At 36.2% G+C, this 16,242-nt stretch overlaps 1 protein-coding gene across 1 annotated transcript in view; it reads right to left on the bottom strand.

Moving 5' to 3' along the window:
* Positions 1 to 12,220, bottom strand: part of LOC149801776 (lon protease homolog, mitochondrial-like) — a 138,220-nt gene extending 126,000 nt beyond the window's left edge. Inside the window, exons 1-3 of the mRNA XM_089956844.1 lie at positions 11,622 to 12,220; positions 6,561 to 6,649; positions 2,575 to 2,694 (exon numbers count right to left, since the gene is read on the bottom strand). Of these exons, the coding sequence (XP_089812970.1) occupies positions 2,575 to 2,694; positions 6,561 to 6,649; positions 11,622 to 12,185 (773 nt within the window). The 5' untranslated portion in view covers positions 12,186 to 12,220. The remainder of the gene's footprint in view (positions 1 to 2,574; positions 2,695 to 6,560; positions 6,650 to 11,621) is intronic.
* Positions 12,221 to 16,242: the final 4,022 nt, after the last annotated feature.

Here is a 16,242-nt window from a genome sequence, read left to right as displayed (position 1 = left end):
TGATTGGCTAATACCATTGTAGACTGTCTGGAGTAATGCCTCAATCTTTTTCATAAGAGAAACTTTTCCCCATGCGCCATTGATTCCTAGATCTTCTCTGTGTGCCACGCAATGCTGCTCAGTCAGATGAGGAACCTTGGCACGGATCAGTGAAGCCATGCCATTTCTAATTCCTAGCATAAGAGATGCACCATCTGATGTAAACATGACCATCGATTGAAAATCAAGATTGTTCATCAGACAAAACTCCTTGATTGCAGAAAAAAAAAGACACACTGTTGCAGGCTGTCAGTTTTACCATACCAGCGAAAACTGTTCGGTGACACTTTGTTCATGCAAGACATTATTTAATGTATATGATTAACATTTTGGCTACAGGAATGTCTGTGCTTTCGTCTACAATAAGTGTATGGAATTTAGACTCGAGAATTTCCTGCATACATATCTCTTTGACAACTGAGTCGATGCATTCAACAAACTCAAATGCATTATTTTTACTTCTCCAGCTATCAGGAAGTTTCAAATATTTAGCCATGTGATCATGAATATCCATTACTATCAGCATCGAAGCGTTCATTGAGATGGCCAACAAGACATTATCAATAAGAATCTTCACTTGCTCACCGTTACTTTGTTGGTGATCATTCACTTCGATTTGCATATACTGATCATCTTTTGACTCTGTCAGCAAGAAGTTGATTCCAGCTCCAGCTTGAGTTCTTTTTAATTTTGCTATTGAGTCCAAATGGATTTTCTGTGTAATATGTCCCTTTCAATAATCCAATTTCCACATATCCCAAGTTTTTCCAGTCGCAAAATCACCACTCACTTCAGCCTCAGTACATACTTCATAAACAACACTGTAGTCCTCAGAAAAATATTTACTATTTTCACACGCTGTGAAATTTTTGATTCTACCATTTCAGTTTCAACAAGTTCTTTCAACCATGCTGATTTAAAGGTATTGGCTGCTTTTTTATGCTTTGTGTCTGCATCACCTTCACATTTCTGTTTTGACATTATAATAAGATATAAAGATAATGTAAAAAATATAATAAAAATAAATTGTTTAAATTAAAATGCAAAAATCATTCAACGCAAGTATCCAAATTTAATGAAATGAACATCTACCCAACTGATGGAGTGACTGGAGTCTGGACTAAGAATGTAATGAGCCGCCTATATCATAGATATGTACGTGTCAAAAGAGAGGCTGATTAGGAGCATGTAGCTGGTCATGGGGGGCTAGAAAATTAACATCTGGACAGGAAGGGATCGCAGATTATCTGGCATGCCTACAACATTCAGCCTTTGCTGCTGCTAGAATAGCTTACATTATGCCGGGTCCATGAGCTGGTCTAAATCTGTCGGAGGATATGGATCGAGATGGTGGTGGGTCCTGACTTGAAATTCCATCATTCATAAAGCATCTGTCACTATCAGTTCAGTTGACCCAGTTGCTAATTGCTATTGTATCATCTTGCAAAGACCAACTTCAATAAACATGCATCAGGCGTGACACTCTAGATTAGAGAGCTGACTGCCATCTTCCGTTGGAGTTTAAAGTGTAAACCAATACCCACTGAGCTGATAACTATTAATGGATATTTATATGAACGTTTTTAGTGTTAACTGCATTGAACTTCATCGATTGTGATGATCAATGAATAATCATTTTCCCTAAAGTAAATCCAATGAGAGATAAACATGATAATTTTGGACAGATTTTAGCATAATGTTGGATTGAATACTTGGTAATTTTGATCTGCTGCACAAAGAACAATTCAGCTACAAGGGTATGTCTGAGCAGCTGTGCAGAAATGCGTGTGCACAGCTTAGAGGGAATGTTATCATTGACATGAACAACATGTCTTATTTACAGCAGAAAAAATCCACCCTACCCATACATCATAGTAAAGCTTTAGAGCCTCTAGGTCTATTAAACCACATTCCCTACCAATAGTTAATTATGCAGGCCCCACATTTAATTACAGATGTACATGGAGTGAAATGATTTCATACAAATTCCTCAGATCTTCAGAATTAATGCTGGATCTAATCTCTGGATTCATTAGGTATAGTTAATTCTTGATATTCTGGAGTTTGCTTGCCAGTCTGCTTTTGAATTATCTGATAAATTCCCATGTCCAAATCCTGTGAATGAATGCACTGACATTAATTACACAAAATTCTATTATAGCCTTTGACACAAACTATGGAAGAAATAAAACTATCCAAAGCAGAACCATAACCCAGGTAATTAGTATACATATAACTACAACACTGGGTAGTTTTTCAAAGGTACAAAAAAGGCTCTACAAGAACTTGCACGGCAAACAGAATCCAAATACATCAATTTGTTGTCAAGTTATACATGTTAAAGATTATGAATGAATAAATCTGATATGATATCTTCATATCATAAAACAAAGCAAACTGAACAAAACCTCTCAATTAATTTTTGGGACTTTGCATGAGCAAGTACCTTACAAATTTGCATAAGACAAATTTGAGCTTGGTCTGGGCATCAGACGAGTTGATTTTGTAAAACTCTCTAAGTCCACATTTTTGTACCTTCTATATCCCATAACAATCATTCGTAGTTTGTCTCCCAGGTCCTGTAATTCTGTAATCTGTACAAAGGTTCCCACATGATATATATCATCCAGCTTACTCACCACTTCCTCCTCATTGCTACAAATATAGAAAACATTGCTTAAAATTTCAGTTTACCTCATCAATAGCCAAGTCAATATATATGATAACACCTGAAAACAAATTACGGAGATTTATCATGGATTTTGCATGTGAGATGGGAACAGAGCCTGTGAAAACCAATGTAAAGGAAAAACATCATTGGGAGTAAATTGCTTTAATTAGGAATTATGCATGGTTTTGATTAGGGCCTTTGCACGCATAATATTCAGGTTCCAACAAAAAGATAAACAGAAGGCAACAAATAAATGTAATCTTTATAAAGGATACATGACAGCAACTTTCCAGTAATAAACATACAAAGTTCATTATATACTGTTTTTTAGAATGACATTGTTATTCCTATGGATGTTACTGTTACTGTCCGAGTACAAAAAAAGGAAATATTTATACAAATAAGCATTTTTAATGTGGGAAAATTTGCACAAGATTTAGAATAATGCCAATAATATAAGATATAAAGTATAGATTTCCATTTCTTATCCCTTCTTTTAATTTATATATGACAAGCTAGACAACAAAGAAGACATGGGAGATAACTCCTGTAAATTAAAGGTATAAGCTTTACAAGGAGACATTCAATACAGTGACAAAATGAATGAAAATAAACTTAGTCATGGTTATGAGAGCTGGCTACAAAAGAATTTGAGATTATGATTATATAATTACAGACTTTTACTAAGCACACGTAACAAGCATTCAAAATCACATCACATGATGCAGAAAGCTAGAAGTCATTAGTTCAATAAAGGAACTACTTATTTATTCATGTACCTTTGTGTGTTTTTACAATATCTGTAAAAAGCACATGTAACAAGCATTCAAAATCACATCACATGATGCAGAAAGGTAGAAGTCATTAGTTCAATAAAAGAACTACTTATTTATTCATGTACCTTTGTGTGTTTTTATAATATCTGTAAACAATGTTCAAAGATAGTTATTTATTTCTTGAGATTCATTATTATTTATATAACTGTTTATAATGGCAATTAATGTCATATTCATTTTTTATGGGATTCACAAAGTCAAGATGGCTGGACACTAATTACATACATTATGCATGAAGGGCTTTCATTCTGCTATGGCCAACCATGCTGTGTGTAATAAATTTTCAAGCTTCATGGCCATAAACAAGTTTCAAGCTTCAGGACTTTTGCTACAGCAATTTTTGAGCTTCATGACCTTTGCTACAGCTGTTCATGCTGTGTGCAATCAATTTTCAAGCTTCAAGACATTTGCTAGTCATTCATGCTGTGTGTAATCAATTTTTAAGCTTCAAGACTCTTGCTATAACCATTTATGCAGTGTGTAATCAATTTTCAAGCTTCAAGACATTTGCTAGTCATTCATGCTGTGTGTAATCAATTTTCAAGCTTCAAGACTCTTGCTATAACCATTTATGCAGTGTGTAATCAATTTTCAAGCTTCATGACTCTTGCTATAACCATTTATGCAGTGTGTAATCAATTTTCAAGCTTCAAGACATTTGCTAGTCATTCATGCTGTGTGTAATAAATTTTCAAGCTTCAAGACTCTTGCTATAAACATTTATGCTGTGTGTAATCAATTTTCAAGCTTCAAGACTTTTGCCAGGGATGGTCCTGGCTTTTAAAAAGCTGTCGCCAAAAAAATCGCCAACCTCAATATTTTGTCGCCAATTTTTAAAAAGTGTCGCCAGAACAAGTAGTGTACATTTTTTCAAGTGTTAATTTAGTCTATTAATGTAACAGGCAATGAAAATTACAAAAGACGGGTTAGTTAATACTCTAATTACAACAAGCATTAACAAAATGTTACAAAGTGTTACATGAAGATCCGTCACGATTTTAGGGCTGCCCACTTGTTGAATGCAGTTTCAAAGTCTAATTTTTCACATCTGTACATGCTGATTCTCATTAAATTCTCCAGAGATGAGATGCAGAGTTTATTTCTGATGTCAGTTTTTATGAGGTTCATCTTACTGAATCCACGTTCACAGTCTACAGTGCTGACAGGTGACACCAGTAGTCTCTCAGCAGGCCCCCCCACCATCCTTATGGCTAGCTACACAAAGCTTGTAGTGAATTGCTTCCTAAATCCCAAGAATGATCACTGAATGCTGTACACATTTTCTCGACAAGCAAAATAGGATCTCCATTCCCACGAATGAAACTTATATGAGTCAACACCTGGCAATATTGGACCGTATATATAAGCATAAATTCACACCCAATTTAGGGATTCTTTCACTCCTGTATTTTGAGAAATAAATAATTATTATTAATTATGCAAAACTGGTTTTTTTTGCTATTTCTTGTTGCGGAGTTTAAGTCTCTGCAGCCGTAACATGGATTGATGGCAAAAGGAAAAGATCAATGAGTTAAATGCTGCACTGGCGACAGATATAATTGTGATTGAAATTTTTTCCATTTGCTTTGTATTTATACGCAGTAGTCGGTACTTCAAAGGTTATCAGTTTTCTATGAAGGTTCAACAAAACTAATGTATTGGTATATGTAAAAAATAAAAAAAAACAGAAAGGATTAGCCATTCAATTAATTGTATCTGTTCTATTCGCGTCTTCAGAGTCAGTCACTTGTAGGTATAGTTCGGTAGCATGATTGACTGTAACAAAGCATACAGTACTCAGCCCAGATGTCAGCATAAGCAGATTATGATGGAACAATCCACTGTAAAGATGGGGTTGTCAATACGAACAAAGGATCGTTTATGTAACAGATTGATTCCAATGCATTGCTTAGTCAAGTTTGTGGCTTCCTTTCATTCTCCCTTTTAATTTATCCAGTCCAAATCCATGATTGTATGTACAAATTAAATAACCAAAAAGTCTGTTGCCAAAAAAATCGCCAGATGGGATATTTTTGTTGCCAATAAGGAAAAAAAATCGCAATTTGCGACACTGGCGAAGCCCAGGACGATTCCTGCTTGCTATAAACATTTATGCTGTGTGTAATCAATTTTCAAGCTTCAAGACTCTTGCTATAAACATTTATGCTGTGTGTAATCAATTTTCAAGCTTCATGACTCTTGCTATAAACATTTATGCTGTGTGTAATCAATTTTCAAGCTTCATGACTCTTGCTATAAACATTTATGCTGTGTGTAATCAATTTTCAAGCTTCAAGCCTCTTGCTATAAACATTTATGCTGTGTGTAATAAATTTTCAAGCTTCAAGCCTCTTGCTATAAACATTTATGCTGTGTGTAATCAATTTTCAAGCTTCAAGACTCTTGCTACAGCTATTCATGTTGTGTAATCAATTTTCAAGCTTCAAGACTTGCTACAGCTATTCATGTTGTGTAATCAATTTTCAAGCTTCAAGAGTCTTGCTATAAACATTTATGCTGTGTGTAATCAATTTTCAAGCTTCATGACTCTTGCTATAAACATTTATGCTGTGTGTAATCAATTTTCAAGCTTCAAGACTCTTGCTATAAACATTTATGCTGTGTGTAATCAATTTTCAAGCTTCAAGACTCTTGCTATAAACATTTATGCTGTGTGTAATCAATTTTCAAGCTTCAAGACTCTTGCTACAGCTATTCATGTTGTGTAATCAATTTTCAATCTTCATGACATTTGTATCAGTCAAGCTTCATGAAGTTCAATTCTTAAGCCTATCTCTTCGATATCAAGATACACATCAGTACTGTTGAAAAAAGTGACAAGGCAATTGTATAACTTTATTTTCAGTCCCTTAAAAAAGTCTTTGCTAAACTGAAAAATTAAGCTTTTGATATAAGGGGAAACATTTCAATTAAATATGTATTAATCTCTTTGTTCTAAGACAGATAAGACTACACAGCACCAAAAATATTAAGTCCATAAATATTTATACAACCTTTCATCTCGTTTCAGGAAAACTCCAGCATATGGAAGATTCAATTTTACTTTTCTTCTAAGTAAATCAGCTAGTCGTTTATCATTTACCTACAAAACAAAAGAAGAAAAAGTCAATGTGCAAATTTGATATCATACATTCCATAGCAGAAAACAATAATGAAAAATAGACTATCTTACAGATACATGTATATTTCCACTTTTAAATTGCTCAGAAGGAAGCATGGTAGCTCAGCATCGGGCTCATAATCCAATGGTCAACAGTTCAAAAACTGCTCAGGCCAGCTGCCTTGGTGTGTCCTTGAGAAAGGCACTTTGTTCCTATTTTAAAGCAATGGGTCACAAATGCCATTAAAACCAAAAAGTAAAAAAGGAAAGAAAATAACTATGTTGCCTGTGGGCTAGTGAGATGACAGGAGTACACACATTTGCAAGGACAGTGATTCTACAGTTTAAGTATAATAGCTTCCCCTTCCTGGGTTTGAGACTTATGACCATAAATTAAAACTTTCAACAAAAACATAACCACATATTTCAAATGACCTTGACTATGCCTGGATGCCAGTGTTACAGTGCATGAAATGAAATGAAATAGCTCCATAATTTAATAGTCCATGAATGATAGCCAACACTTCCTGGGTTTGGGACATGCCGACAAGCTGTAACCAAAATCTTAAGCATGATTTTTCACACAAATTTGACTTTCTCAAAATAAAATGCAATTTAAACTGGTGGCTTAGACATATATCAAACAATGGCAGTGGTGGGGGGTAAAACGTTATAAATTTACGACTATATCATGCCAAGGAAGTGGAAGCTAAGTGCCTTTTCTAATGATACAGCGAGACAGCCTGCCTGGGCTGTGGCCTGCAAAGGCATTGCACCTATGACTCTTAGATTACAAAGCTGATGCACCATCAACTGAGCAACTCCTACCAACCAACCCCTGAAAAATAAGAAATTATAGTCTTCCAATTCATGAAGAGGAGACACTTGTCTATGTAAACTGAATTTAGAAAGATTAATTTTGGCATTTTTCATAACATCTCCATTCAAATGCAAATAATTTACGGTTATACAGACCTTATGGCCAAGGGCAATTGTTGCACAAGACTTATGTGCATCAATTTTGGACCATATTGTCTTATCTGCTTTAGCTGTTATGATGGGACTGAGTTGTCCTGTATGCCTCTATATACATCATTGGTGAGCTATGCCTCTTCATGAATTGGGGTATCATGCACATATATATTTCCATCAATATTTGACTAAGAGCCTCCACAATGAGAGAGAGAAAAGCTATGTGAATGTAGAAAAAATATGGCACTGACAGCCCTTTTAGAGCACATCCTTAGTTATTTACCAGTGTTAAGATGCAGCATTCTGAATGTCTTGTACATATCTTATATATTTTTTAAATTATTTTTGAACTTGATTTGTACATGTGTACACGTGAGTGTGTGCACCTGCAAACAAATCATCAGTACCAGGCATCAGTGTCAACCATAGTTGCTGCATTATTTCTGACTGAACAATAAATTAAATAGACTGATTGACAGCCTAAAATAGGGTATAAATTATATTTATCTTCAAATATGCTGCTCCATTTGAAAAATAATAAAAGCAACATGCTCAAAAGCTCAATGTAATGTCTGAGGGTGTGTGACCATGCATGTGTGTGTTCATAAATTCTTCTTCTGAATGGATTCTCAATCAATGTACTTGGAGAGCATTTTTGACATCTATCAGACCTGAAAGTTTGCTTATTTCCATGTTTCATCATTAAATTGAACACTGAATAATTGGTGTACTTGTATTAAGGCTTGTTTTTGTTTGATTGGGGGGTGGTGGATTTTTCAGATTTTCTTTTGAGTCTGTATATTTTTTCCCTTTCTACCATAAGAATTGTGAGCTGTTCAAAGTAGTTGATAACCAGAATTTTTTGAAGGATTTTTATTGGTTAAATGACAATAATGATGCTCATGAAATAATGGTAGGATGGAAGGTGGGTGCTGTACACACTGGAACAAATACATTTGTAATATTTTATTTTCCTTTTCTTCATTCTGGAGTTGCATGATGCCCATCCACTCATTGTCTTCACAATGAATATATCGAAATCAGAAACACAAGTGCATCCTGTGTCATATGACTTAAAGGTTACATGCTATCTCACACAAAATCATAAAAAAATTATCTAAATTTTGTGATCACAGATCAATATAAGGATTTATTTTACTGAATTGGCAATAAATAAAGCATAATGTAAGCTTTCCCCTGCAAATGCATAAACAAAACTGCTTTAAACACTGATGTTCTGAATAGTTGGTGTCGATATATTAGCATCATTCTGTGCTGATTTTGGGTGTTTATTTATAGTCAAGAAATACCCACAATGTTATTCTGTGGCAATCAAGTCAATGTTTTCTTATGATTAATCACTGATAAATAAAAACATCGACATTACAGTTTAAATGAAATTGAAAATACTTGTCACAGATAATCAACCATACTTAACCTAAATATACACATAATTTAACTATGTTTCAAAACAACAATATATATTATCATCAACTATTGTGCAATGTGAAGTTTCCGTGAATCTCTTTCGGCAGTCAGCTTCACAGGGGCATGTAATGACCTAATAATGTTTCCTACCTTAAATATTTTCAGCATGTTTTTTATGTTTTCTAATTGCATGGTGTTTGTTTTTTGTAATCATATCATTATATATGTTTTTTATGTTATAAGTGTTGTCTAATGTTGTAAAGTGCTTAGAGCTTCTAAAAATTAGGTGCTATACAAAGTCCTCATTATTATTATTATTATTCTTATGTTAGCTAAACTGTAAATTCCAGGAAATTGGTTCTACAACAGAAGAAAACCATCAGCTTTTTAACAGAATATTTTCTTAATTACAAGCAATCCAAGATAAGAAATTAAATTCATATTTTGGAAAAAGAGTGTGGCCTCTTTTATTTATACTAGTTTCATTGGAATCAGATCGGGGGCCAAAATCAGCCCTTATCAAACCTTGTCCTTTAATCATGATTTTCAACTGGTATTGACCTGGGCTGAGGATCACAGGAAAGGAGGGTATGGATATATATGGAATTGCTAAAATTCAACTATAAATTCAATAGAGGGTTTGAAGGTAATGCAGGTGTCATTAGTGTTCATCACTACACTCACTAGACACTGGATGGTTCTGGAGTTCAAACTTCACTGCTGGATTTTCTGAGCGAATGATATGTAATAACTTTTGTTCTCCTACATGCATTTAGCATCTCTTTATCTATACTAAGTTGTTTCACATCCTGATCATGCTTACACAAATTAGCACAATGGGCTCACCCACTGCAATCTTCTCAACACATCACACTAGCTGTTGTCAGCCAATTAAGTAATATGTGAAATGGTGATTTATACCTGACTTCTTTGTCTTTTAATTGTCACTATTTAAACTCCCCAAAGGATAGTTTTACATCAGCTCCAATGATGACTGTTTACATATGCTACATATAACCAGCATATACTGGAAGTGGTGGGGTGGTTTTTTCTTTTAGAATATTACTGAAAGTGTGTGTGTCTGTGTGTGTGATTTAGATTTTGAATGTAGCTTTAACAATTGTAGTCAAAATGCTACAAAGTGTGCAGTGTCTGCAGCGTGGCAGTTAATAGCAATGTCTAGCACATAGGGTATCATGTCCCACAAAGTCACGTTACCCTGACACCAGGTCAAACAGTCCTAACACTAACTTCTTAATGCTGATGACCAAGTGAGGCAGCTGCTAGTACTATTTTTAAAAGTCTTTAGTATCACTTGGCCAGGGTTAGAACCAGTGACCTGCTGCATCTGAGGCTATTTTACTTACACATAAAACTACACTGCATTCTAAGTGATCATTCTTGGGACTGAAACTAACATTTGAGAATTTTACTGTTGTGGTTTTTTAAATTTTTATTATTTTTTTTATATGCAGTTGTAGGTATATATTTTTTATAATTCACGTTTAAACTGAACAATCTACTTCCTGTAAAATATTTTCTTTTCAGTGTGATATTATAAATGGTTAACAGTTCAATTCTGATACATATTATTAAAATAGTGAGTGAGATTTTCATTATTCTTTCCATCCTTTTGAAAGTGATAGACTCCTGAGTTTTTGCCAGGGACTCTCAAAAATATGCTCAGGACTCCTGAGTTCCATGAGTGTAGTGTCCAGGACTCCTCATCCTGAAATTCAGTTTACAGCCCTGGTTCAAGATGTTTCAAATTAAAGAGTAATGAATAATAATTGAGCTGCCCCTTGCTCACGCTTACACTAGTTTCTTACAACACTTATTAAACATATTAAGCAGCACCTGTGAACAACTGTATAAAGCAAGAGATGTTTTTGAAGCTAATGAACATAAACATTGCTGATCCAATGTGTAAGGAACACACTGATAAAGCAATCAGACAATGACTGACCTCAGGACATTGAGGAAAACATTGCTTTACAAGAAATATTTTAAAATGTGAATAAATACACTTATCAATTTAATATGATTCGATTTTTTAAATCTTTTTTATATCTGAAGTACAGCAATTGCAATATTTTGTGGCAATTAATAGTAAATAATTAAAGCAACTTTAGGCATATGGAAAGTGGAATCAGGGCTTGTGGAATTTGAGTCAGGGCTTGCGATTTTGTTAGTCAACAGCACTGGGACTGTATCTAAATATATTTTTCACTGAGCACTGAACATTTGATAATTAACCTTTCTCCTATCACCAACTGATTATTTAATCCCCGTTTGCTTTAGAATTCAATGTTTTGTTTCATTCCAACATATGTGTGAAACCATTCTAACAAGTATGACACTACAAAAATGGCAATGGCCAGTATAAAATCTTATAGAGACTATCTAATGATATTCGATGCACTAACATTAGCATCAACACATTTGTACAATTCAGGGAGTTCATTCGTGGTTTCTAACTAGGTTTGATTAATTACAATTAATTTAAGTAAGTGTTTAGATAAATCAATAATTACATAATACTGTCAAAACTCACTTCAATCATTTTAACAAATCGAGGAAACACGGGATTTCTGCTTATTGCGATGACAGGAACGTTAGGGAACACTTCTGGCACTGCCATAGGAGTCAACGCCCCAAATGGCAAAGAAGTACTGGCAATAACTTCTGGATTCTCTCCTTCCGGCTTATCGGATCCATCTCCATCATGAGACCCTGATCCGAAACTGCTGCTGGAGAAATATCTGGGATGTGAAGACCACAACAGCAGTCTCTGATGAGTACATGCTCTGCTTGTGGCGAAAACATGAGGTCCTATACTATTACTATTGAATCCACGAGTTTTGAGAACAAGGCATGCTGAAGCTGACGTCCATCGCTCGTTACGCAATTGTCTTGCCACCTCCGAGTGATGCAATATGCATGATCTGTCTGAATTTATTCTTGTCCTTGTGCAGAGGCTATATCTACGCTGAGAGGATTGATTGGGCGTTTTAAAAAGAAGTCGTCTATATGAATTATTTTCTCTTATAATGTTTGAAACGAGATAAATATCGTGTTTTACAACACACGTGCGGCAAAGTCTGAAAAAAGACGCCATCTTGTACAGTGTTTACCGCTATCATATAGACGCTCAACATTATTAGAGACATTTATAAGCATATTAACACCATTGGTTATAAGGATGAAATTGCTTAAAATAAAAATCCGAAGGTCTACACGGAAAATATACGGGGTAAAAATACAAAAAATAAAAAATCTACACACATTACGAAGGTTTTTACATTATTTCTTTTTTACTTTCCATGAATGGACTGTAAAATGTGTCCCTTAATTAATTTTTGATTTCTTTCTTCTTTTATTCCTCATTTCAACCTTTCTCTATCCTATATATCTGTCTATTGATTAAGTTTGGAAATCAGGAAATCGCAACGGGGAATTTGAGCCCGAAGATTAACATTAATGTGGGTTTTTACAGGGCTTTTTTATTCCCGGTAGAACTGAACGATGGACTCAATTATATCTTTGTGTACTCCGATGTGGTGGAGTACAACGTGGTGGGACACACCTCCCTACTGTTACTGCGTGTCATTCCTTTCAAAGTGGATTCCGCCACCGCCACTGACGAGGAGGGTGGAAACTTGAAAGCCAAGGTTCTAGATAAGGATGGAGGTCCTTTAGAAGTATGAAGTAGTAGCTCCCGAATACAACTGTATGCATTCCTTGTTCACTCAGTGGATTTGTACTTTGAAAAACAAACTGGTCAGGAGCAGTATGGATACTTTCCCTTACCGAATGTACCTGGAAAATCTCTTGACGTACGGAAAAGAAGTCAAAAACATTCATCTGGATGCTTGCGTGGTATGGAAACCTGACACGCCAGATCCATTTAACAATACCGAAATGGATTCAAAGAAAGAATACAATAAGGGATTTGTCGAACGACGAAACAAAATCATATGACTCAAAAGAAGTTTACAACTGATGGCTCGTTTGCATTTGGACATGTGGTTACAAGAAAAGTATGTGCTGAACGGTGTGGATGTCCGTCTAAGACTGAATCTCAGCAGTGCCACTTTCCATTTGATGGATGCAACTGATGATGCTTACAAAACCAAAATCGAGGAAGCCAAACTCTACGTACTACGTGTGGAAGTGTTACATAAAGTGGGAAACGATATCAGTCACACTTTGAGCAGAACGACCGCCAAGTATCCGATACGATGCATGGAAGTGAAAACTTGTACCATTTCCACTGGACAGCACTCCATGATCGAAGATTATCTGTTCCAAGGACAGTTACCCAAACGTTTAATCATTGGTATCGTGAGCAATACAGCCTTCAAAGGAGTCGGCAAACAAAATCCTTTCCACTTTTATCACTACAACGTATCCAAGATTGATGTCAGTCGCGATGGCAAGACTTTGTGTACCAAACCCTTCGAACCTAAGTTTGGTGACAAGAAGAATTACTTGAGGTCAGAATTGTCCCTGTACGAAGCCACGGGACAGCACCATTCACGGCATTACGTACGAGGATTATGCAAGAGGCTACACTTTGTGGTCATTTGATTTCACTCTAGACCACGGCAGCGACGAGGAACATTTCCACCCTTTAAAATCTGGTCAGATTCGTGTGGAACTTCAGTTTAAAACACCTCTATCAAACACGGTGAACGTCATCTTGTATGCCGAATTCGACAATACCATAGAAATCAACAGTTTAAGAGCAGTCGTTCTAGACTATTAGAAACTATGGAAGACTGTAATCCCTCTTTGAATGGTGGAGAATCTATGGAAATGGAATGGTAGGATACCGTGGAAACAGATCCCCAAGTCAAAGACGAAGAGGACATAGTTATGAAGTCCAGATGGCCAGCACAAGAACAACATTTAGTCTCATGGAGCCTCATCTCGGAAGAAGCCGTGTTGCATCAGTGGTATAAAGACTTGCGTGATCATTCCTCTCATTCACTGATGGCTCTAGAGATCCATCACATCGATGCTCTCTTGGCTCAGAATGCGGAGACTAGACGAAGTCATGGTAATTGTCAGAGATTTTCTAGCAAAAAGTTCGGTTTAAATTGATAACTTACCATTACCTATAAAGAAAGAAAAAAACAAGAAACACAAAGATCGTACACTGCTTCTTGGAATCCTGTCGTGTGTGCTAAAGATGAACTGCTTTCTCGCAAACCTCAAGATCATCAAGCTTATGTCATCAACACGGACGACAGTCATCTCCCATGAACCCATTGGGTAGCTGTCTGCTTTCCTCGTAATGGTTGTGTGGAGTATTTTGATTTGCATGGATTGTCAAGACAACATCATTGACTTTATGAGAAGAAATGCCCAGACGACACAATTTAATAATGTGAAATTACAAGGCACAAATTTCAAGGAGTGTGGACAATATTGTGTGTGTTTTCTCCATCAACGCAGTCTTGGATATTCTTTAAAATATTTAGTGACTTATTTTGATCGTCACTCTTCTAGAAACGATGACAAAATCGATCGATGGTTTTGTGACCGTAATGGGCTATATCTTGTCTTTAGCTAGGAAGCGTATACATCAATGACCCAATGACTTCCCTCTGTGGAAGTCTAGCTTAACTTCTCAATGTTGTCAACCTTGTCAAAAACAGATTGTTATTTGAAAAATGTTTGTTTAACAAATATTTTACGGTTAATTGTTGGTTGTTTTTTGTTTGAATAAAAAATGTTGTGTTTAGAAAAATTGTGCCTGTCGTTTGTTTTCAGTTTTTATCGGTATAAATGCTCTTTGACTTCTCTCTATCCCTCGCTCTCAAGTCAAACTATTATAGCGTTTTGATGTTTTCTATCGCGTCTGCGCTTGAACGATATAAAGCGAGGTAGCCTCCAGTCTGACCATCCATTGTTGACTCATCCTCCTATGAAGATGCCTTCTAATTTAGCTAAACTAAACGAGGCCTACGTGCATTCGCACCGTGTCAGGCAAAGCCTGATACCCAAGCCTGAAGAGATAGAGAATGTCAGAATGCCGAAAGTGGTCGAAGACCTGAGAGAATAGGTCTTCAGAGAAGAAATCAAAAAGAGCAAGAAGATTGGACGGAGAAGTATAGACTTCAGAAGCACAGAGAGCAGAGAGCGCAAGATCAGAAACAGGAGCCAGACAGATGCTTTGTCGACTGCCGTGCAGACATGAAAGAGTTCTCCTTCTCTTTCCGAAGAAACAGGCCCTATCATGTGGGAAAGCCTGCCGCCAGACGGGGACGCAGTCTTAGACGATACAAGATTTCCATAACTCCCCGTCTACAAAAACAGCCCTTTTCTTCAGGGCTACCCCAATACTCTAGAAAAAAGAAACTAGTTCAAGTGCCAATTGTATCTTAGTAAGTTTTTAAAACAACAGAATTTTGTCTATAAGCACTTCGTTTCCCTGTTTTATGTCCAAAATAAATATAAGTGTGTCTATAAGCACTTCGTTTCCCTGGCTTGTCAAAAAATAGTCTGCATGTGTTTGTAGTTAGTGTTTGTAAGTAAAGTGAGTGAGTGTTCCATGTTTTTTTGTCTATCCATCTATGTTGGATTATAGAGGTTTGAGTTCTTCCGAGCATGGACCTCTGGTTTGTGACTACATAGTAGACTATTTAATTGCTCATAAGGGAAGAAATTGGAGCCACTTCACCCGGGCATTTATGTGCTCATGGATCATTTTTTAATTGAAGCCGTCAGGCAGTGGACCTAATAGAGGTCCTAGCTGTCTGAATGGAGGGCTTGAAGGCGAGTGGGAACAGACCCAGCACACACTCAATTTATTAAGTCGGTACTACTATGTTGCATTTTGGTATGTATGAGTGGGAATGGACCTATCACACACTCATATGTTTGTACTGAGTTTTCTGTGGCATTAAGGGCGTGCACTGCACGCTGATTGTTTTTGATGTCCGGTCGTGGCAAGGGAGGAGAGAGCGGAAAGGCGGATCCAATGTCACAGGTCGGTGCTCCTAGACTTCAGGGTATCGGGTCTAAATTGTCGTCCTAAAAAATTTTGAAAAAAAAATGCTGTTTTGAGTTAGAGTTTTGCTAAGGAGAGGTATCTAAGGTGACAGTTTTAGTAAAAATTTGCCACCTTGTGTGGCTGGTCCTGATGGTCTTGCACTTTTGAGACCACC

Source organism: Sinohyriopsis cumingii, chromosome 4 (assembly GCF_028554795.1).
Source record: "Sinohyriopsis cumingii isolate HCF-2022 chromosome 4, ASM2855479v2, whole genome shotgun sequence".
Classification (NCBI taxonomy): domain Eukaryota; kingdom Metazoa; phylum Mollusca; class Bivalvia; order Unionida; family Unionidae; genus Sinohyriopsis; species Sinohyriopsis cumingii.
The sequence above is the reverse complement of the archived record's forward strand: the minus strand, read 5'-3'. Positions and strand labels throughout refer to the sequence as shown.